Source organism: Melospiza melodia, chromosome 8 (assembly GCF_035770615.1).
Source record: "Melospiza melodia melodia isolate bMelMel2 chromosome 8, bMelMel2.pri, whole genome shotgun sequence".
NCBI classification, from domain to species: Eukaryota; Metazoa; Chordata; class Aves; order Passeriformes; family Passerellidae; genus Melospiza; species Melospiza melodia.
Window position 1 is genome coordinate 2,209,925 of NC_086201.1, and position 20,624 is coordinate 2,230,548.

Below are 20,624 nucleotides of genomic sequence, written 5' to 3' on the forward strand. Positions count from 1 at the left end.
CTTCTTATCTACAGTTTGGATGAGAGGATCCAGCACAATATTTTTTTTGTGCTTCTCTTCTACACACAGTTAAAACAAATAAAATTTATCTCCTTAAATTGACAGTGTGCTTATATAAAAAAATTAAATAGATGCATGAAGCTTCATTGCATCAGTCTTAAAAATAAAAAAAAAAAATTAAATTAAATTAACTAGATTAGGGACAAACACAACCAAAAATATAAGGCTGTGTTTATTATTTTCATTATTTCATGTGTTTTGGTTAGACTGGAGCTGCAGAGTCAGTCTTGCCAAAATATGTGAAATTTGTAGTCATTATGGTGGGCCTAGTCACATATATATATATAAAAAATAGATATATAATACATATATAATATATATAATAGATATATATAATATATATAGATATCTCTATAAATATATATAGTATATAATATATATATTATATATAATACATATATAATATATATGATGTATAAAATATATATAATACATATATAATATATAATAGATATCTATAAAATATATATAGATATCTCTATAAATATATATAGTATATAATATAATATATAAAATATATATAATACATATATAATATATATAATAGATATAGATAATATATATAGATATCTATATAAATATATACAGATATATATAGATATACATGAGGTAGACAGGTAAAAGCCTCAAGGATGAAGACAAACCCAAACATTTCACGGATTTTGATCAAGCCTTTAATTTGTCACAACAAATAATCCTAAATAACATGTTGGCAATGATCTACCAGAGCTTAAAACCAAGTCTAAAACCGGCCAAGTGAAACTGAATTTCCATGTTTTCCACCATCAGGCAGCATGAATGGAAAATTGTGCCTATCTGTATTTGTGATATGCAGGCCCAGGTTGGAGCTGGCCAGATTTTCTCCTAACTTAGGCTGTGTTTGTTGCCTTTGGCAGGGGGTACAAGGCAACATTATCTCGTGCCTTCCTTGATCCAAACGTTGGGAATATCAGCATTTGATCCAGCAGGATTTGTTGTGCAAACAATTGACAACTGTTCTGCTTCCCTCACTTGGGAATTTTCCTGAGCGAGGCCACGCCACTGATGCTGCAAAGCAAGGGCCCCCATATTTCACATGCTATTTACATTTCAGATTGCTCACACACCAAAATAATTCTGCATTTAATGCCACTGAAAATGTAAGCAAAAATTATGACAATTTTTTTTTTTCAATTTTACCTCATAGCAAAGTAATGAATTAATATATTGCTTCTAGGAGTTCTGGTTATCAGATATTGTGGCAGGATAAGAATTTTTTAAATATTGCTAGCTTGGTTTAAAACATTTTCTGGAAAATAAAAATATATAAAATAAACAGCACATTGAATTTAACCAGAGTAATAAATGAAGGAATAAAGGTTTGCTTAGAAACATAAAAAAGAATTTTCAAGCACTTTGCCACTTTATCTTAAAGCACATTTAAAGCTCCCGAAACAGAATATTTCAGAAAAAAACCCCTCAAACAAACAAGAAATGGATCTTGGGCATCTCCAGCTCCACCAACAATGGAGGCCAGAGCAGGATTTGTCCCTCAGTGACTCCCAAGGGAAGGATTTTGGGGCTGGGAACACCTGTCAGGCTGCACACAAACCCAGCTGACCAACTCATTTCACAGAGCTCTATGAATAGCCATGGCAGGGCCCTCAGTGATCCCTGCTGCCAGCCTGGAGCTCAGGGCCCACACTGCACCCCAAAGTTCCAATCAGTGATTTTACTACTTCTTGTAGATGCTCATTTATATATTTACCTATTTGTGTATGCAGCTGAACTCATTTGCATGTGTACTCATACACTTTTGAACATTGCAGTCCAAGTGATTTTGACAAATTTCACCTTGATTTAAAAATAGTACCAAGTCTGAACTCCTTTCTAGACGATTCATCAAGAAATAGAAATTGCTGTAATAAAGAACTTGGAATTCAAAAGAGGGGAAGAGTCAGCACTTCTCAATTTCTTAACTGCTGCTTTTTGTTTTATTCCCTCTTCGTTTAGCTGCAGATACACAGAGGAAAATGAAAGCATCCTGAAAGCTATTTCCAATGCTCTTCCAAAATTTCTTCCCTAATACCAGCCCTGGTTCCTGTGCAGGCCCATTTGAAACTGATTGAGCAGAATTATTGCACCTAATAGTTCCAAAAATAAACACAAAGAAAAGCCAATGAGAGCCTGTGGTTTCCAACGTTCAAGCAACTCTTTAAAAGAATAAGCAGGTCCTTAATGACATAAGAGCATTAGAAAGGAAATAAATGTATCCTGTATCTTTTTATTTTTGAAATCAGTGTTAATTCTGATTTCACTGGGACAGAACAAGAACCAAGCAAAACCAAACCGTGAGACAACGCAACAAGGCTGAAAGGACAAACAGAATTCCCCACTCACCCAAAGTTCTGACAGGATTTTTGCAAAAGGAGCTCAGCCACTCTCAAACTGAGTGTCCCTGGCCATGAACAGCTGAGCCTCAACTGCTTTGTGCTCGTGGCCCCTTAAGCCCATGGAGAGACCCTGGGACAGGAGTGGGGCTCCAGATGGGCACAGGGGCTCCCACAGGGAGCACCCACAGGGAGCACTGCCTGCTCAGCCACAAACCCATGGTGGGCTCACAGACTCTATTCCAGACACTCATCTTCCACAGAGAAGGAACAACCATGAGGAACAGCAGGAAAAAAAAATATAAATCCACTGACAAAACAAATTATATGACCCAGCTGAATCCCAAGGTATTCCATCCTGGAGAGGACTGTGATGATGCCAGATCTCCTGTGCTTTGGAACAAGGAGAAACACTGATTCCTGCACAGCTCAACAATGAAAGGACAGCAAGAAAAGTTCAATTATTGAAGGTATTGCATCATAAAGATTCTCCTCAAACATCCGCCTCCCTAATCCAAACAGAGACCAACTCATCTGTCCACAGAGGAAGGAAGGGATGGCAGAAACTCCACAGAAACATGATTGAAGTCAGGCCTAAACAGCATCTCCATGCTCAGCACAGCCATGGCAGCTCCTGGCTAACTCCAGAAGCCACTGACCCAGAGTACAGCAAAGTAATTATTAATTCTGTCCCCAAAAACAAAGAACTGCAAAATCCACACCAAGTTTTCCTAGAAGCAACCAGCACCTGTAAATATCTCAACAGCAGCAAAAAGAGCTTAGGAACCCAACTAAAAGGAAACTGTGTTGCCTTTCAGTTACAGCTGCTGATAATTCACAATCTTTCCTAGCACAGGTTGAAAGGTTCAATTCCTTCAGCTCTGGGGAGGTTGTGACAGCAGCCAGGGCGCCCAAATTAGCCTGAGACCCCTTTGTGCCAAACCTGCAGAAATGCAGGAATTGCCACCCAGAATCCTTCAGAGGGCTCTTCCCACCCCAATCCCACCAATCCCACAGCTCTCCCTCCAGCACAGACCTGGCTGCAGGACTGGAGGCCTATGGAAATGAAGGTTTATCAGGTATTTTATCTCTAAGATTTAAAGCAAGAAAAAACCCTGACTTACTCTGCCCAGCTTCAGAATCCTGTACAATTTCACTGTGTGACCATATTAAACCAAACCACAGGTACTTTAAAGCCCAAAACACAAGGAGATGGTGAAATCCCTGTAATCATTACTGTATCACACCACTGGAGGATGTGGAAGTTGGGGACAGAGCTGCAGCTCTACAGACACGGGGAATGTAATCCTGCAGCCACTGTAGGCTTCCATGAACAGAGCAAAGCAGATCAATGGGATCTCAGGCTGAGAAAAGCAGCAGTGTCATGAAATGAAATAAAATAATGAAATTATGTCCTTCCCTCCTGGACAGGCTTTTGCTGTTCACCTCCCACCTGTAGTATGTATGTTTAAATCATGGGTGTTTATACACAGATCCGGTAATTTTGGGGATTGACACTGTTGAGGTTTTGTCCCCACATGTTTAAACCCAAAGTTCTTACAAGCAAAAAGAAAACTAACAGCAAACTATGAGAAAGAGCTACAGTTATGGCTGCTGCCTCCAATTCTCCATCACAACATTGTCCAGCATCAATCCCAGCTCTGGTCTTCTCCTGTTCCTTCCACCCCATCAAATTACAGATCTCTCAAACTCATCCCAGCCCGACCCCAAAACTGCTGCTTCCCACCAGACACGTGGGTACAAAGCAGGAATGGGAGCCAGCCCAGCATGCCAGGAGAGCTCTCTTTCTTGTGGGCATCCTTCAGTGACACACACTCTGTGTTCACCATTTAACTGGGGCGCCCCTCTGGAACACACACCCACGGCCTACTCCGTGGTTCTGCACCCAGCGCTTAATAAACCAAAAATAATAAACCCAGAATAAACCAAAGCGCTCCAACCGTCTTTTGGAAATTACAGAGGACATAATTAAGCTCCAGAAATAAGCAGACAACACCAATTCCAATATAAACATCCTACTTTGTGTAGGGGACTGTCTCATCTCAACTTGGTGTTAATGCCCCAACCCTTACTTCTGGATCCCTGCAAACGTCTAGGAGGTTTCTCCCAACATTTCCTCGAGTCCACAATTTAGTTTGACATTTAAAGCCATTACATTTTAACCTATTTCAGACGTTTGAACACCTAAGTTTCCCTGGAACCAGCAGCAAACATGGTCAGGCCAGTCCACCAGCAGCACCTGACCAAGACGGTGAGCGGGGATGGAGACACTTGGCCTTCCCAGCAGAAACCATGGAAAAACACATCCCGACATGTACATCCCAACAAACCATTGCCCAAATATAGCCGGGCACCACCGATAAACCAGGGGCTGCCACCAAAGCACATCCCAACCCGCAGACACCAAGTCCAGCTCCTGGACTGTCTATCCCCTGGAAGTTCAGCTCGGGAAAGGGTCTTTGTACAAGTGGTCTTTGTACCTTCACCACCGCAGGGGTTTAATAACTCAAACAATAAGTCAAACAACGGCCTGGAACCTGGGGGGCAACGCCGGGGCTCCCTGATATCCCGGGAAAACAACACTTGGGGCACTCGGCCGGGGCTCGGCACCCACCGCAGCACCCCGAACTTTGCCCGGCGCCCCCGCCGCCGTCACCCGCCTCCCCTCCCGCTCCGGAGGGGCCCAAAGGAGCATCCCCGGAGCATCCCCCGACAACAAAGCTGGGGCGGGGGGCGCCGGGAAGGGGCCCGGAGTGACAGGCGGTGCCCCCCCCGGGTAAACAGGGGGTAAACACGGGGTAAACAAACAGCCCCCCCCGCCCCGCCGCTCCCCCCCGCACTCACCTCAGGGCCCCCGGGCGCAGGGAGGAAGGCGGAGACGCACACAAAGGGTAATAAAGGGGGAGGAGGAGGAGGGAGCGGCGCTCCGCGGGGCCGCCCCCGAGGGACGGGGGGGGGTCTCGGTGTGTTTGGGGGGGATGTGGAAGAAACTCCCCGGCGGGGCTGCGGGGGGGGCAGCGACTCGGGGCCCCCCGCCCCCGCCTCGGCGCGGCGCTGCTTCGTGTCCCTTCAGCGGCGCGAACAACCGGCCGTCCCGCCGCCGCCCCCCCCCGCGCTCCTCCTCATCGCCGCCGCCGCTGTCGGGAAGGAGGAGGAGGAGGAGGAGGAGAAGGAGGAGGAGGAGGAGGAAGAGGAGGGGAGGCAGCAGCGGCGGCCGCCACCGCGCATGCGCCCCGGGGGAGCTCGGGAGGCCGCGGGGAGGAAGGGGGGGGGAAACGGGGGGGGGGGGGGGGGGGGGAGACGACGACTTCCCACAGCGCCGCGCGCGCCGCTCCCGGAAACGGATCCGGGACAGGGAGGAAGGAAGTGGATGAGGGGGAGGAAGAAGGGGGGGAAATGGACGGGGAGGAAGTGACGGGAGAGGAGCGGAGGGGCGGGGAAGGGGCGGGGAGGAGAGCGGGGAGCGCGCGGTGACGTGAGGGGGCGGCGCGCGCGGGGGCCGGTGGGAGCGGGTGCGCGCGCGCGGGGCGGGTCCCGCCCTCAGGTGTGGGAGGAGAGGGCGGGAAAGCGGCGTGGGGGCAGCGCGGGCAGGTGAGGGGGGCGGGCAGCGGGAGAGCCAGTGTCTGTGTCTGCCTCAGCCTCAGCCTCCGCCGGGAGGGACGTGCCCAGCTGCGGAGGATGCGCCCTCCTCCCCGCCCTTCATCTGCCCGGGCTCCGGCGTCTCTGAGGGAGCCGCGGATGCAGCCTGTGAGGAGGGTAACGGGGGAGCGGTTCCTGAGGGGAGGAATGGCTGCTGGGAGGGGGCTCGGGTGCCGTGAGGGGTGAGGTGAGGGCTGAGGGGAGCGTGCGAGCGGCGGTGGCCGCCCTCAGGTGATGGAGAAGAGGCGGGAAACGTCGTGAGGGGAGGTGGCGGGCCGGACAATACCCCAGGACCCGCCAAGCCCTGTAGGGCCCCCCTTCATTTCCTTCGGGAACCTCTCAAGGTCCTCCCAAAACCCGCTCTCAGCGTCCCCACAGCCCCTCATGGACATTCCCAAGCTCTTTGTGGCCGCTCCATTCCCTCATCGGGGTCGTCACCGACTCTTCCAGCCCCGAAAAATCAACCCCACCACCTTCCCCATTCCCACAAATCCCTCCCCAAATGGACACACCCCTTCCCGACCCCCTTTTCAGAACATTCCCAGACCCTCCTAGCCCCTCTAAATTCCTCACCCCAAATCCCTCAGGACCATCCCCAAACCCTTCCCAGGACTATTCCTAAATCCCCCTCAAGACCTGTAATTCCCCCCCCAGATCCCCCTGAGAGCCTCCCTCAGGCCCACTTGAATCTCCCTCAGAACCCACTCAATCTTCTCAGTCATGATCACCCCCAAGGTCCCCAGTCCCTAAAGGTTTCCACTCAAACCCCTCTGGATCTACCCAAATCTCTTCAGAAACCCCCCCCCAAATCCCCTTAGGACCCCTTCAGAGCCAGCTTGTCCAGAGAGATGCTGTGGTTATTGTTATAAACAAGGATGGCCAGTTATTCCTGTAAAAACTTAATTCCTGTCTTAATCGTGTGCTTGTAGCTTGTTGCAGCTGCAGAAACATAAGGGCATATTTTTAAACTCTTTAAAGCATCCTAAAGGCAGTGCTGTTTAGGGGAAGGGTGTAAACATTAATGTTATCAGGAATAAATTTTAAATTACTTCAGTGTTTTGCCTTTTTCCCTAGGAAGATAGACTGCTACATCTTTATTAGTTAAGAACAGATGTTCATTGCAGTCCTTAAAAATGACCAACATCCAAGTACAGTTTCTGGCTGGGATTGTTTGGAAAGCAATGCTATTTAATAAAATGTTTATTTCCTCCAAAGATGAAACCTTCTGCAATGAGCAAGCGAAAGCTGAGGGAGAGCAGTGCAGAAAGTGCTGAGTGCATTTCCCAGGTCAGTTACACCTTTATTATTATATTCTTTTCAACTTATGGAACTTTTTCACCCTTTTTATTCATGTCATTGTATTTTTTTTCCTAGACCAGTTAGACAGACTTGTACAGATCCTGGATACAATTGTCAGGGCACTAAATGGTTTTTGTATCTGTATTTCTTTCAGCTTCCCACCTGTTGCTTGCTTCAAGTGCTACAATAATAATGTAGTAAAAAGTTTAAAGGATGGTCTTGTGCTTTTGCAGCTGTTTGTGGGACCAGAATTGCACAAATCTATTTTTATTCATTTAGGTTTTTTAATCTCTTAGTTTGGAGGGTGAATCAGAACCCAGGTGACAGTTTTTAGCAGCAGGACAGCAGCTGCCAAATCAGCTTGTAGTTTATTTGGTTTTTTTAAACCTTTATTTCTTAGTTTGTTTGGTATTTTTAAACCTTTATTCTCCTGTTTTCCCAAAGTTGCTGGTTAAAAACTGTAACACATCTTGCAAGGAGTTATCCCTGGATCAGTGATTTCTTATGTATTTTAATTGCTTTTTCTCCTTTTTATGATATTTATACCATATTCTGCTTCCTGCAACTTTATTCTTACTTTCAAGTCCTTGATAACAATAAAAATTGATGTATTATAGAATATTATAACACCACGGAAGTGCCTAATTTACTGTTATTTTATTGCTGTAGTGACTTTATTGTAAATTCTGCTGTTTGCAGCCCAAACACTTTTCCTGTGCTGTGTTACATCCCTAGGTGCAGAAAATCCTTCGGGAAAGGTTCTGTCACCACTGTGCTGCTGGGAAACTGTTTGGGATGGAGCAGCAGTACAGGTGAGGGAGCAGCTCCAGGATTCAGGGATTTCTGATTTACCTGCACCGGTGAAACACTGCTGAATCAGAATTTTCTGCCTCTCTGTTTTACCAAATGATGCAGGTTTAAATGACTTCCAGCCCAGTGCTTCTAACAATTATTTACCTCAGAGTTTGGCAGTTTTTATTCAGCTGTTCCCTTCTGGTTTTGTCAGGCTCTGAGTTTTGGATTTCTTGTCCTTATTTCACGTCTCTCATTCATGAAGCACTTTTCTTTTTGATACTCTCAGTGCATGGCCTAATACTTTGTGTAATGGCCTGGCAAAGCAAGAATTTAAATTCTCTTGCTGTGATACTTCATTTTTACTGCAGATTTTCTCCTGTTTGTTGGTGAACTGTGTTAGAAGTAAATCTTAACATTTCTGTGCCAACATTGTGTTTGTTGAAGCAGAAATCAATATTTAAACCTACCTCTGGAGCCATCCAGAGGGGGAATTTAGGGTCAGGAAGAAGAGATTTAGTGGGACAATAACACTGTCCCAGTACTGATCATTTTACAGATGCAGGTCAGATTCTGCAGATAACAAACATGTATTTTAAGAATTTGTTTAAAACAATTAATTTTTCCAAGGCTGACTTTATGTAAGTGGAATCACCTGATGTGAGCACAAGTTTTCATTACAAGAGGAACAAAACCATTTATGAAAACAGTGTGCTGTACCTGCAGAGCTCACACAGGAACAAGCCCCCCCTGCTTCTACTGGAGTTCTGAAAAGCAATTTCCAGGCTGTGTCCTGCTCAGTGTGCCCCTGGCAGTGAATTCTCCTGCAGGGAAAGCACAGTGAGCTCCCCAGCTCTGCTTTTCCCTTCCCAGGATGTGCCAGGGCTCGTGGCTGGGGCTGGCTCTCCAGCAGGAACCAAACCCAGATGTGCTGGCTGACTCCCTCACCCCCTCAGAAGCACCAGCAGGGTGTCAGTGTCCCATGTTTCAAAAGCACATTGTTGATGTGGAATGTTGGGAATTCTTGGGGTGTAAGCATTTCCCAGGCATTTGGGAATTGCAGGTGTCATGGGCTGCTGTGAGCACTGTAAATGTGGATTGAGGTGCTGAGTCTGTCTGCAGGTCATTCACAGCTGGGGAGGAACAGTGGGAGCACAGAAAGCAATCTATTTCTTAAAGAAAGAAATAATTATTGAGGTCTGTCCTTGAGAATTGCAGAGCTTTATGAATTAGTGATACTCTCAACTTCAGCATGTTTTAATATTTTAAAGTATTTTAAGAGCTCTGATCACCGAGCCCTTTGTACTTTATTGTATTACATTTTGCATGCCCTGAGTGTTGGCTCTCAGAGCAAGCTGAACTGGATTGAATTTTATTCTTTGAGTTTTCCCTGGGTTTGGGGGATGCTGTCAGCTTCCAGCCTGTTTCTGTTTCCTACACAGACATTTGCTGGAGCTGCTGAGAAGAACCACGGTGCACGGCGAGAGCAATTCGGCGCTGGTGATCGGCCCCCGCGGCTCCGGGAAATCCGCGGTACGAGCAGCCCCTGCAGCTCCCCGTGGGCCCAGCACAGCCTTTGCAGAGAAATTCAAAACATCCCAGGACTTTCTCTGGGAATTCTCTTCAGGAACAGCATGGAGACATCTGCTCCTAACACTTGTCTTTGCAGTTAAAGCCATGTGCTGATTACTCTTTAATTAACCTGGTTTTGGGCCCTCACTGTAAAAATGACGAAAAGGCATCCAAAAGGAGTAGTCTGAGGGGTGGGCTTCTCCATTGGTGTGTGTGCAGGGAATGGTCAGGAATGTTGTTACCTGCCATGGAGCAGAATAGTTTTTGGTGGTTATGGTTTATAAGTGTAGGTTTTGTATTTTAAGGGAATTCCCCTTAGTGAAGCACATGAAGAGATGACCTCTAAATTGAATGTTCAATACTTCAACATTATTCAGACACTCAAGTCTTTAATATTTACTGTAAAAGATGTGATGAAAAATTTGTGGTCCTTTCAGACAGAATATAATTTAGCAAAATCACCTGTGCAGAATTAATTGCTTCCTTTTTATATATCAATTGTAAGATGCTGGAGTAAAGAAAGCCATGTGTGTGTATATTTATATATTTATATATTTATATATTTATATATTTATATATTTATACTTGCACACAGGTGGGAGCTACAAATCCTCCTCTGAAGAAGCCAAAGCAAATAGTAGCTTTTTTTTATTTTTAAATTTAACATTTCCACTAATTACAGATATTTTAATACTAGTTTTTACTAGTAACAAGTTTTTGATGGACACCAAATTTGGGGGGTTTTATAAGCAGTAGTTGGTGCAATCATGTGCAGTTTTAATTCTGTCTTCCAGAAGAAAAGAATAAGCAGAGTTTCTTTTAAGATCTAAAGCAGAGTTTCTTTCTACAGCATCCAAAGAAGCCATGAAGCTGAATATGGCACCAACTGAAGAGTCAAATTCTCTCACATCTCAAATTCATAAAGCTTTTTGATTAAGCCAAAAGCCCCAGATATTAGCCCCAAAATAAGTGACTGAAATAGCAGAGTTATTTTCCCTTCCCTCCCAGTTCAGCAGAATGAGCAAATGCAATGCCACAGTCATGGCTGGTGAATGCAAAGTTGTCATTTTAGGGATTTAGTCTGGAAATTACTCAAACATGTTCCCTTACACACTGTTCCTATCCTGTAATATCTGTAATTACATGTTCCTTGCTGATAAAAAATTAATCTTCTCACAGAAATTCTGTATTGTTTCTTTCCTAGTTATTAAATCATGTTTTAAAAGATCTCAGGGAAGTGGAACAAGTGAGGGAGAACCTCTTAGAAGTCCATCTGAATGGTAAGTAAAACATCATTGATCCAGGGTTCTGATATATTCACTTCTGTATTTTATATGATCTGAGTGAAATTCTTGCTTTCAGCAATTCAGTCCAGCCTAAATCATGGACATGTTTGTCTGTGAGCCCCAAAGTGCCTCTCTTTGTATTTGTTATATAAAGGGAACTTCTGTGCTCTTAGTGACAGAATCAATCCCTTGTCAGGTACAGAAACTGTCCAGTCTGACTTTTGAAAATGCAGAAAGCTCTGTAAGGCTGGCGAGGCAGAGAAGCTGCTGTTCAGTTTCCAGTGGGGGTGAGGGACAGCTGCCAGTTCTCAATGAAGAATCCTTTTCTTTCTTTCAGGGCTTCTGCAGACCAATGATAACGTGGCCCTGAAGGAGATCACCAGGCAGCTGCAGCTGGAAAATGTGGTTGGGGACAAAGTTTTTGTGAGTGACTTCCCTGACCCTCCAAAGCCTGTCCTGGGACACTGGGGCTGTGTGGGATGGGGCTTGCAGGACCTGCTTGGGCTCCCTTTGCTGATGGGAAGTTACCCTTTTTTAAAGCAAAATTATCCTTTTTTAAAAACCCACCAACTTGTGCCTTACAGGAGGGAAAAAGGGAAATCTGTCTTAACAAGCCCCAGAAAAACAAACTTCAGTATTCCAAAGTTATTCCAAAGTATTAAATATTTATAGTATTCCTTAAGTATTTATTATTAATAGTATTCCAAAGTATTTATAGTATTCCTTAAGTATTAATTATTAATAGTATTCCAAACTTAAGTATTCCAAAGTTTTTCCAAAGTATTTCTAGTATTCCTTAAGTGTTTATTATTAATACTATTCTTTAAGTATTCCAAAGTTATTCCAAATTATTAACTATTTGTAGTATTCCTTAAGTATTTATTATTAATAGTATTCCAAACTGAAGTATTCCAAAGAAACTTTGTTCAGAGACGTGGGGAATTTGGAAATGTTGTTTTTAACATTTCAAATCAAAGAATTCAACCAAAAATCAGGATCTTTAATATATTATCAATCGTTTTTTGGTCTATCCAAAAAGGAAGTCTATCCAGGCTTCCTAGAGTTCTCATTTTCCATGGAATTTCTATTAAAATATTCAATTTCTATTAAAATTTAAAAGTTTCTATTAAAATATTCAATATTAGACTGTGGTTCACTCTTTAGGGGGGCTCCTGAATTTCTTGCTTGGCTGTTGGCAAGGACAGAGTTGTACAAACTGATTTACATGGGTACTGAGGACAGTCCTAAAGAGAGTGACCAAAGTGCTTGAAAATGAATTTCCCTCATTTTCTGTAGCTCACATCCAGAGGTTAAATTGGCTTTTCTGCCCCCTTTGCCAGGGCTTGTGCTCTTCAGTTCATTATTTCTCCCCTCACACTGGGGGGCTGCAGGGTGGGAGAGTTCTGGAGCTGGACCAGGGTGGGCACAGCCACTCAGGGATGTTTTCAGGAGTGTTTGATGCTTCCATCTGTTCAATAAAGTTCCCAGTGAAACCCTGCCCCCTGCTCCCTCTCAGTGGAACACTCAGGTGCCACTTTGTCCATGTGTGGGGCTGGAAAATGAGGCTGCAGCAGCTGTTTCAGGAAGGATGGAGCTGCCTGTGAGTTTAGCTGATTGCAGCATTCTCTGATCACTAATTTTTGCCTGTCTGGGGCAGTTTGGGGATTTCAGACTGGGAAAAGTGGGTGAATGCAGAGTTATCCATCCTTGTTCTTGTCCTGAGGAGTTTATGATCATACAGCATGAAGCACTATTGGACATTTTGAAAGCAGAGTTCTGGAAGGGAATGGCCTCCATTGCATGTCTGAGTTTGCTGTAATTAAACAGCTCTGGGAATGACACTGCAAATCCATTCTGAAACTCCTTTATCCTCTGTCTAGGGCAGTTTTGCTGAGAACCTTGCCTTCCTCCTTGAAGCTCTGAGGAAAGGTAAACACTAAAACCTCCTTGTGAACTCTGGGTCCCTTGACTGTGGAAAATGGAGTTTTTTCTTCTACTTTCCAGGTGGAATTAAGAAACTTAGCCCAAAGATGCATCATGGTTATAAAATAATGTAAAAATTAGTTAATACTGATAACCACTCTGAATATAGTGTATACACCTGATACTGATATATACCCCTGCTGGGACTGCTAAGGCTTGCATGTGATGTTAGCTGTGACTAAACTCACTACAAAACCTTCCCAGTTTTTCCATGTATTTTCCTTTTTGCTGTTGCACCTGGAGGAAGGGAGGGCTCAGTGAAAAGCTGCAAGGAAATCTGTGCATTTTTAACCCCATTAATAAAGGAAGCTGCAGCAATGGATCTCTAATGCTGGAGTGGCCCTGCTAACTCTGCACATTTCTCTCAGGAGACAGAACCAGCAGCTGCCCAGTTCTGTTTGTCCTGGATGAGTTTGATTTGTTTGTGCACCACAAGAACCAGAGCCTGCTCTACAACCTGTTTGACATCTCCCAGTCTGCACAGACCCCAGTGACAGTCATTGGGCTCACCTGCAGGCAGGTAAGAAATGCCATTTCCTCATTCCACCTTTTCAGCTGGTTTAAAGTGACTTTTGTCTTAGTTGGAATGACTTCTCCTTCCCTGGAACCTTAATTTCCTAAGAGACTTTGCTCAATTATCCATTTTTCTAGCTTTTGAATTGGGAAGGAGGATGTAAAAAAAAAAAAATAATTTGTGCTGAGAGCAAATTGAAGATGCCCAAAGCCTTCAAGCTCACTGCTAAAGGAGCAAACCAACATTTCTAAGGACACAAATTCAATATTAGACCTTGATTCACTCTTTGGAGGGGCTCCTGAATTTCTTGGTTGGCAGTTGGCAAGGACAGATGTGTTTAAATCTCTCTCTTTTTTTTTTTTTTTTTTTTTTTTAAAGAAACCACTTCAGGAGGGTGGTTTCTTAAAAAAAAAAAAAAAAAAGAAAATGAGTTCAGGATCCCCTTTTCTAGCAAAAGTGAACTTTTGTAGAAAATGAGTTCAGGATCCCCTTTTCTAGCAAAAGTGAACTTTTGCTAGAAAATGAGTTCAGGATCCCTGTTCAATTTGCTCTGATTTTACAATGACATCATGTTGAATTGTGGGCAAATTGTGTGAAATAATTCCTGGGGAAAACTATGGAAATTTGATAAAACTTCTGTTTTCACAACTGTTGGTGCTGGAGACAGTTGGGCTGTGACAAGAAGAATAATTAAAATTTCTTATCAAAGCCTGATTTGGGCTTGACTGGATTAGCTGGGCAAATTTCTGGAAGTTAAAAGTTAATTTGTTGATTTAATAAATGAAATGTTTCCTTCTGCATCATCACTGTCCTGAGTCTGCTGTGCTCCTCACCCCTTATTGAGAACCTTTTATCCCCAGTTTGGAGTGTAGTTAAGGAGGTGTCTCCAGAGTGCCAGCTGCTGTTTCTGAGGGGTTTTTTTTGGCTTTTAGGTGTTTTTGGGGATTTTGAAGCTGGATTCTGATGTGCAGCACCACGAGGCCTGGGCTGCTTGGTGCCATTGCAAACACATCAATTCAAATCATCATTTAACTTTTGTTGCAACATTTTAACCCTCAGAATTCAATAATTCTTTTTTCAGCATGCTTTACTTCAGTGATTTGTGCTGTAGCAAAGAAAACACCAAATTCATCTGCTTTTTTAATTATTGTTTTTCCTTTTCTTTTCATCAAGGATATCCTGGAGCTCTTGGAGAAGAGAGTGAAGTCAAGGTTCTCCCACAGACAGATATATTTGATGAATTCCTTTGATTTTAAACAATACATGAAGATATTTAAGAAACAGCTTTCTCTTCCTGCTGAATTTCCTGATGAGTCTTTTGCACAAAAATGGAACAATAATGTTCAGGTACTAAAAGCATTTTATACTTGATTTTAAGAAGAATTCTAAAGTGAGAGCAGTGCAAAGCTGGTTTACTTTACACTTTTACTGGTAAAGAATATGTGTGTAAAGCTTTTACCTAAGGTTGGCATTTCCTTCCACTGGCTGAGTGTGACATGGAATAAATTAAATTATTATAGAGAATCTTTGCTCATTGAAATCTGGAGGTAAAATTGTCACAGGAAACACCAGAAAGTTGAGGTTGGACATGAAAATTGTATCGTCAGGTGTAAGCTGAGCACTTTAAAAATATATTTACCTGTTATGTGAGTATGAAATGATTGAAGTGAGTATAGATGGTTGAAGCATCACTGTGCTGTCTCTTGCAGCATCTCTCAGAGGATAAAGCCGTGCAGGGGGTGCTGCAGAGGCTCTTCCAGCACACCAAGGACCTGCGCTCGCTGCACTCGCTGCTGGTCTGTATCTGGGTGTTTGTGGAACCTCCTTGCAGGGATTTGTGAGCAGCTCTGGTGTTTCCAGGCCTTTTAGCTGGGCTTTGTGTGAAACAGCATTTTCCTGAGCTTCAGCCAGTGCTGGCTCCCTGCAGGCTGTGTCAGCCTGTGCTGTGCCAGTTCTGTAGCAGTGACCCTGGGAGGATGAGCTGTGCCCTTCAGATGGGGCTGAGCTTTGGCTATTTCACTTTCTCCAAGCCTTTCCATTCATAAAACAAAACTGTAGGTGAAACCTTTTGAAACTCCTTTTTCCTTTCTGAGGTTGTTTTTGCTTCCTGGTGAATCCTGACATCTGCTCATACTGAAACCTCTTTATTCTGCTTGAACTTCCATCACCACACAGGAGCTGCAGCTCTCTTGGAGGGTCTTTTTTAAATTTAAGCTGCCTCCCTAATTCTGCTTTGGAACACAGCTCATGACACTTCTACAGAGGATAAATAACACTAATTTAAATAAGAGTAATTTAACTATCCTAAACTGTCCCTGTGCTTGTGTCAGTGTGAAAAGCCCTGGGGCTGTTGTGCCAGCCCAGACTGTGACCTCCTGCTCTGGGCTGGGCTGGCTCCAGTGCTCCCACTCCTCCTGCAGGGCCCAGAGCCACCCTGAGAGCCACAGCAGAGCCCTTTGGTGCTGCTCTGGGCACTGCAGGTGGTTCCAAGATTGCAGATGGTTCCTGGTGCAGGGCCCCCAGATCTGTGCCTGTGGCTGCACTGCAGGCAGGAAAGGAGCTGATGGCAGCCAGAGCCTCCCTGAGAGAGGTGAGAGCTGAGGCTCAGCTTTGTCCTTGTGGTCTGCAGCATGTGCTGAGCTCTTCCTTTGGAAAGAGACCTTCTGTTCTGAGGTCAACTTCCCAATAAAAGCATGTAATACAGATTCTGGAGGGATGAGTGAGGAGTTCCTCGACAAACTGTGCAGAAGAGAAGGGTCTGGGGAGACCTTGGAGCCCTTCCAGTGCCTGAAGGGGCTCCAGGAGAGCTGAGAGGGGCTGGGGACAAGGGATGGAGGGACAGGAGCCAGGGAATGGCTCCCAGTGCCAGAGGGCAGGGATGGATGGGACACTGGGAACTGGGAATTCCTGGCTGGGCTGGGATTGCCAGAGCAGCTGGGGCTGCCCCTGGATCCCTGGCAGTGCCCAAGGCCAGGCTGGAGCAGCCTGGGGCAGTGGGAGGTGTCCCTGGGCACACAGGCAGGTGCAGAACAGCTGTGAGCCATTCCTGCAGCAGCCTCTGAGGTGCTGATCCATTGACATGGATATAAACAGGGTCAGGAGGATTTATCTCCTGCAATCAGGAGGCTTTCAGGTTTTAAGCCTGGAAAACTTTCCTGGCAAGATGACATTGTAGTGCCAGCTATTTGCAGGGTTTTCAGTGTGAAGCTGTGTGTGTGTGGGGTTTGTCCATTCCTGTTGCAGGGTCACTCCAGGTGCTGTGTCCATTCCCAGCAGGAATGCAGTGAGCTCTGTGCTGTGTGTGAGCTGTGAGCTGTCTGAGCTCTGTGTGTGTGTGTGAGCTGTGAGCTCTGTGTGTGTGTGAGCTGTGAGCTCTGTGTGTGTGAGCTGTGAGCTGTCTGAGCTCTGTGTGTGTGTGAGCTGTGAGCTCTCTGTGTGTGTGTGAGCTGTGAGCTCTCTGTGTGTGTGTGAGCTCTGTGTGTGTGTGTGTGAGCTGTGAGCTCTGTGTGTGTGTGTGTGAGCTGTGAGCTCTGTGTGTGTGTGTGTGAGCTGTGAGCTCTGTGTGTGTGTGTGTGAGCTGTGAGCTCTGTGTGTGTGTGTGTGAGCTGTGAGCTCTCTGTGTGTGTGTGTGAGCTGTGAGCTCTCTGTGTGTGTGTGTGAGCTGTGAGCTCTGTGTGTGTGTGTGAGCTGTGAGCTCTGTGTGTGTGTGTGAGCTGTGAGCTCTGTGTGTGTGTGAGCTGTGAGCTCTGTGTGTGTGAGCTGTGAGCTGTCTGAGCTCTGTGTGTGTGTGAGCTGTGAGCTCTGTGTGTGTGTGTGAGCTGTGAGCTCTCTGTGCTCTGTGTGTGTGTGAGCTGTGAGCTCTCTGTGCTCTGTGTGTGTGTGAGCTCTGTGTGCTCTGTGTGTGTGTGAGCTGTGAGCTCTGTGTGTGTGTGAGCTGTGCCCATCCCAGCAGGAACACAGTGAGCTGTGCCCATCCCAGCAGGCACACTGTGAGTTCTCTCTCTCTCTCTCTGTGTGTGTGAGCTGTGCCCATCCCAGCCGGCACACCGTGAGCTCTCTCTCTCTCTCTCTCTCTCTCTCTCTCAGATGCTGGCCAGCAGCGCCGTGACCGTGCACCACCCCCTGCTGACGGCTGCAGACCTGCAGGAGGCCAGCAGGCAGCACAGCACCGACTCCAAGGCCAACATTGTCCATGGTAAAGCCCAGCTGCTCCCCAGAACTGCTCTGCAAGCAGGGGGGTGTCCAGTCCCTGCCTGGAATTCTCCTGGGGGAGGAGATGCAGTGCAGGGAGTGTTCCCTGTGGTGTGAGCTGCACAGGCCTTGCCCAGGGAGTCTGCTCTGGGTCACACCTGCCTGTGGGTCCAGCAGTGCCAACTTGGATACTTCCAATTCTTGCTTTTTGGTGGGAACAGCCCAATCCTGAACACTTCTGCTTCAAATACACAGCAAACAAATCTCCTCTTATCAGTCCTCTCCAGCTGCACCAAGGGAAATACAGGTTGGATATCAGGAAAAAGTTTTTTTACGGAAAGGTGATAAAGTTCTGGAATGGCTGCCCAGAGAGGAGCCCCCATCCCTGGGTGTGTTTAACAAAGCCTGGATGTGGCACTGGGTGCCAAGGTTTAGCTGAGGTGTTGGAGCTGGGTTGGACCCCATGGTCGGGAAGGTCTCTTCCAGCCTGGTCATTCTGTGAATTTTCTAAGACTTGGAATTCTGGAATTTCTTCACATAATAATGATACAGAACAGCAATGGGTGAGGCCCAGAGCATATAAAAATAGAGGAATAAGTGGAGTGGGTAAACTGGCTGTGTCTGTGATGTGCTCAAGGGAAATACTCAGGATTGCTGTCTTTCCCTGCAGGTCTGTCTGTGCTGGAAATCTGCCTCATCATAGCCATGAAACACCTGAATGAGGTCTATGATGGAGAACCCTTCAACTTCCAGATGGTTTACAATGGTGAGAGCAGTGCCTGAGCTTCACAAACCCTGCCCCACTCACTTCCTTCTGACTGCCCTTTTCTCTTCCTGCTGCTGCAGAATTCCAGAAGTTCATCCAGAGGAAGGCACACTCTATGTACAACTTTGAGAAGCCAGTTGTCATGAAGGTGAGCCTGAAACGCACTTGTTTTTTTTTGAGTTGTAAAGTACTTTGGTTGTAGTTCCCAAGCACAGATGGGGGTGGTCAGACACAGCCCTGGGAGGGAGGGGGTGCTCGGGGCAGGAATGCTGCTCCCTGCAGTGCCCTGTTCCTCCCCAAGGCCTTTGAGCACCTGCTGCAGCTGGAGCTGGTGCAGCCGCTGGAGCGGCCGTCGGCGCGGGCGCAGCGCGAGTTCCTGCTGCTGAGGCTGCTGCTGGACAGCAGCCAGATCATGGACGCGCTGCAGGTGTACCCCAACTGCCCCACGGACGTCAAGCAGTGGGCAACCTCCTCCCTCAGCTGGCTCTGAGCCCCCACACAGGGAGTGCTCACCCCAGGAAGGTGCTCAGGGCTGAGGTGCTGGGTCAGCTCTCTTTGCTGGCCCCTCTGGGGTTTGCTGGAGAGGTGCTGCTGTTCCCTCCAGCAGCAGAGCTCTGCCTCACTCACTCACTGGCTCACCCACGCCCAGGTGCTTCAGCTCAGCTCGGTGCCAGCTCCTGCTCTCACACTCGCTTCCCCCTTGGACAAATCCAAGCTCTGGGGTTTCTCCCTGTGCCTGAGGGCTCTGCTCCTGGCTCAGGCCATGCTGCCCTCCTGGCTCCCTTCTACAGCCCCATCAGCTCACACTGCACTTTTCCATCTCAAATCTGACTTGACGTGGAAAATTTATCCAATTAAATCTTTAATCACAACCGAATTTACTTCATTAAATGTTTAATCCAACAGGCTTCAGCCACAAGGGCTGTTTTGTGCCAAGTACAAGGTAACATCTTTCCATACCAAAGTTTTTGGAGCAAAACTCGAGAGTTTGGCTCAAGAGCTGCTGTAGGACCAGCCCCATGTGTTTATTTTAAAATAAAGTTTTTGAAGAAGCATTTGCAAGTCAGAGTAGTCACATTTTTTATTTTCCCACTGGGGAAGAGGGCAGAGTATACATTTGTATTTGTACAATATTTAACAATCACTTTATTGAGGGCGAGGGGGGGTCGGTTGGTTTTGTGGCACTCGCAGAAAAGCAGCAAGTGCCTTTTAACAGTAGTACAACAACCTGTGCCCAAAACACTGACAAATACAAAGAGGAAAGTTAAAGTAATCGCTCACCAAACTCGAGAGGTAACGAAGAGGAGATGGACTGAAAAAAAACAAACTGGAGGGAGAAAGCAAAGCAGTCCTGCTGGTTGAGTATCTGAGGTAACAGATGTTCCATCAAGGATGCTACTGGAGTCCTTTTGCCCAGGGATGTGTATTGCAGCTTCCTGTGTTTTGTACCAAGTGTTCCTGATCAACAGAAATGTCTTTACAAAGGTTACAAAAGCTGGAAAAGAGGAGAGGGGTGATGACTGATTGTGGATGCTGATGGAGCAGGACAAGTCTCAGCACTGGGTAAGGTGAGGTTGGAGAACTGCACTGCTGCTGTTCCTGGGTCATTCCATGCTCATGGAGGAGTTTGGGAATGCCCCAGGAAGGGCAGCGCTGGTTCAGCCCCCTCCAGCAGCTCTGGGACATGGGACAGGAACGTGTCACCCTCAGCAGCCACAGCTGGTGAGGCCAGGCAGGAAGGGACCAAGGGCACTGCCCAAACAAAGCCAGAGCCCTTCCCAGCACCCCTGGATCCTGCCCTGCTGCTCCCAGCTCTCACTGAATGCTCTGAAACAGGAATTCATTCCCAAGCCCTGGAGCACAGCAGCTCAGGGAGATCACTCTGAGAGCCACTGAAAGCCTTGGGGAGGAGCAGCCTTTCCTCAGGGAGCTCCACGGTGCTGGTAATGCCAGGAACTGGGACTGGAACAGAGCAGGGCTCTCCCAGAGGCAGGAGCCAGCCCTGAGCCTGCAGCAGCTCCTTGGGAGGGTCACAGCCAAGGAGGGACTTGGATTCAGCTTCAGTTCTTGCATGGGATTTCCAAGAGCCCAGAATGAAACCAGCCCGTGGCAAAAGCCCCAAGGAGTCCATG

General features: G+C 46.2%; 2 protein-coding genes across 5 annotated transcripts in view; one reads left to right on the plus strand and one right to left on the minus strand.

Moving 5' to 3' along the window:
* Positions 1-5,452, minus strand: part of MBD5 (methyl-CpG binding domain protein 5) — a 125,008-nt gene extending 119,556 nt beyond the window's left edge. For all 3 annotated transcript variants that reach the window (XM_063161548.1, XM_063161547.1, XM_063161549.1), the window contains exon 1: positions 5,295-5,452. The gene's annotated coding sequence lies outside the window, so the exon portion shown is untranslated. The remainder of the gene's footprint in view (positions 1-5,294) is intronic.
* Positions 5,453-6,038: 586 nt separating this feature from the next.
* ORC4 (origin recognition complex subunit 4) lies at positions 6,039-19,554 on the plus strand. 2 transcript variants are annotated; one of them, XM_063161554.1, is made up of 14 exons: positions 6,039-6,197; positions 7,305-7,376; positions 8,124-8,200; positions 9,623-9,713; positions 10,957-11,032; positions 11,376-11,461; positions 12,919-12,967; positions 13,390-13,541; positions 14,709-14,882; positions 15,245-15,331; positions 17,622-17,730; positions 18,397-18,492; positions 18,573-18,640; positions 18,794-19,554. In XM_063161554.1, exons 1-14 carry the CDS (start codon positions 6,129-6,131, stop codon positions 18,980-18,982), a joined length of 1,395 nt encoding a protein of 464 aa, XP_063017624.1. In that variant the 5' UTR covers positions 6,039-6,128; the 3' UTR covers positions 18,983-19,554. The 2 variants fall into 2 exon arrangements, with proteins under 2 accessions (XP_063017624.1, XP_063017623.1); XM_063161553.1 differs by having other exon boundaries at positions 6,045-6,206.
* The last annotated feature ends 1,070 nt before the right edge of the window (positions 19,555-20,624 follow it).

Excerpts from the sequence above, each read along its gene's own strand:
- ORC4 (XM_063161553.1), top strand. The coding sequence starts at position 6,129 with ATGCGCCCTCCTCCCCGCCCTTCATCTGCCCGGGCTCCGGCGTCTCTG. Across the intron at positions 9,714-10,956 it reads GCGGCTCCGGGAAATCCGCG|TTATTAAATCATGTTTTAAA; the intron begins GTACGAGCAGCC and ends TTTCTTTCCTAG. Across the intron at positions 12,968-13,389 it reads CCTTGAAGCTCTGAGGAAAG|GAGACAGAACCAGCAGCTGC; the intron begins GTAAACACTAAA and ends CATTTCTCTCAG.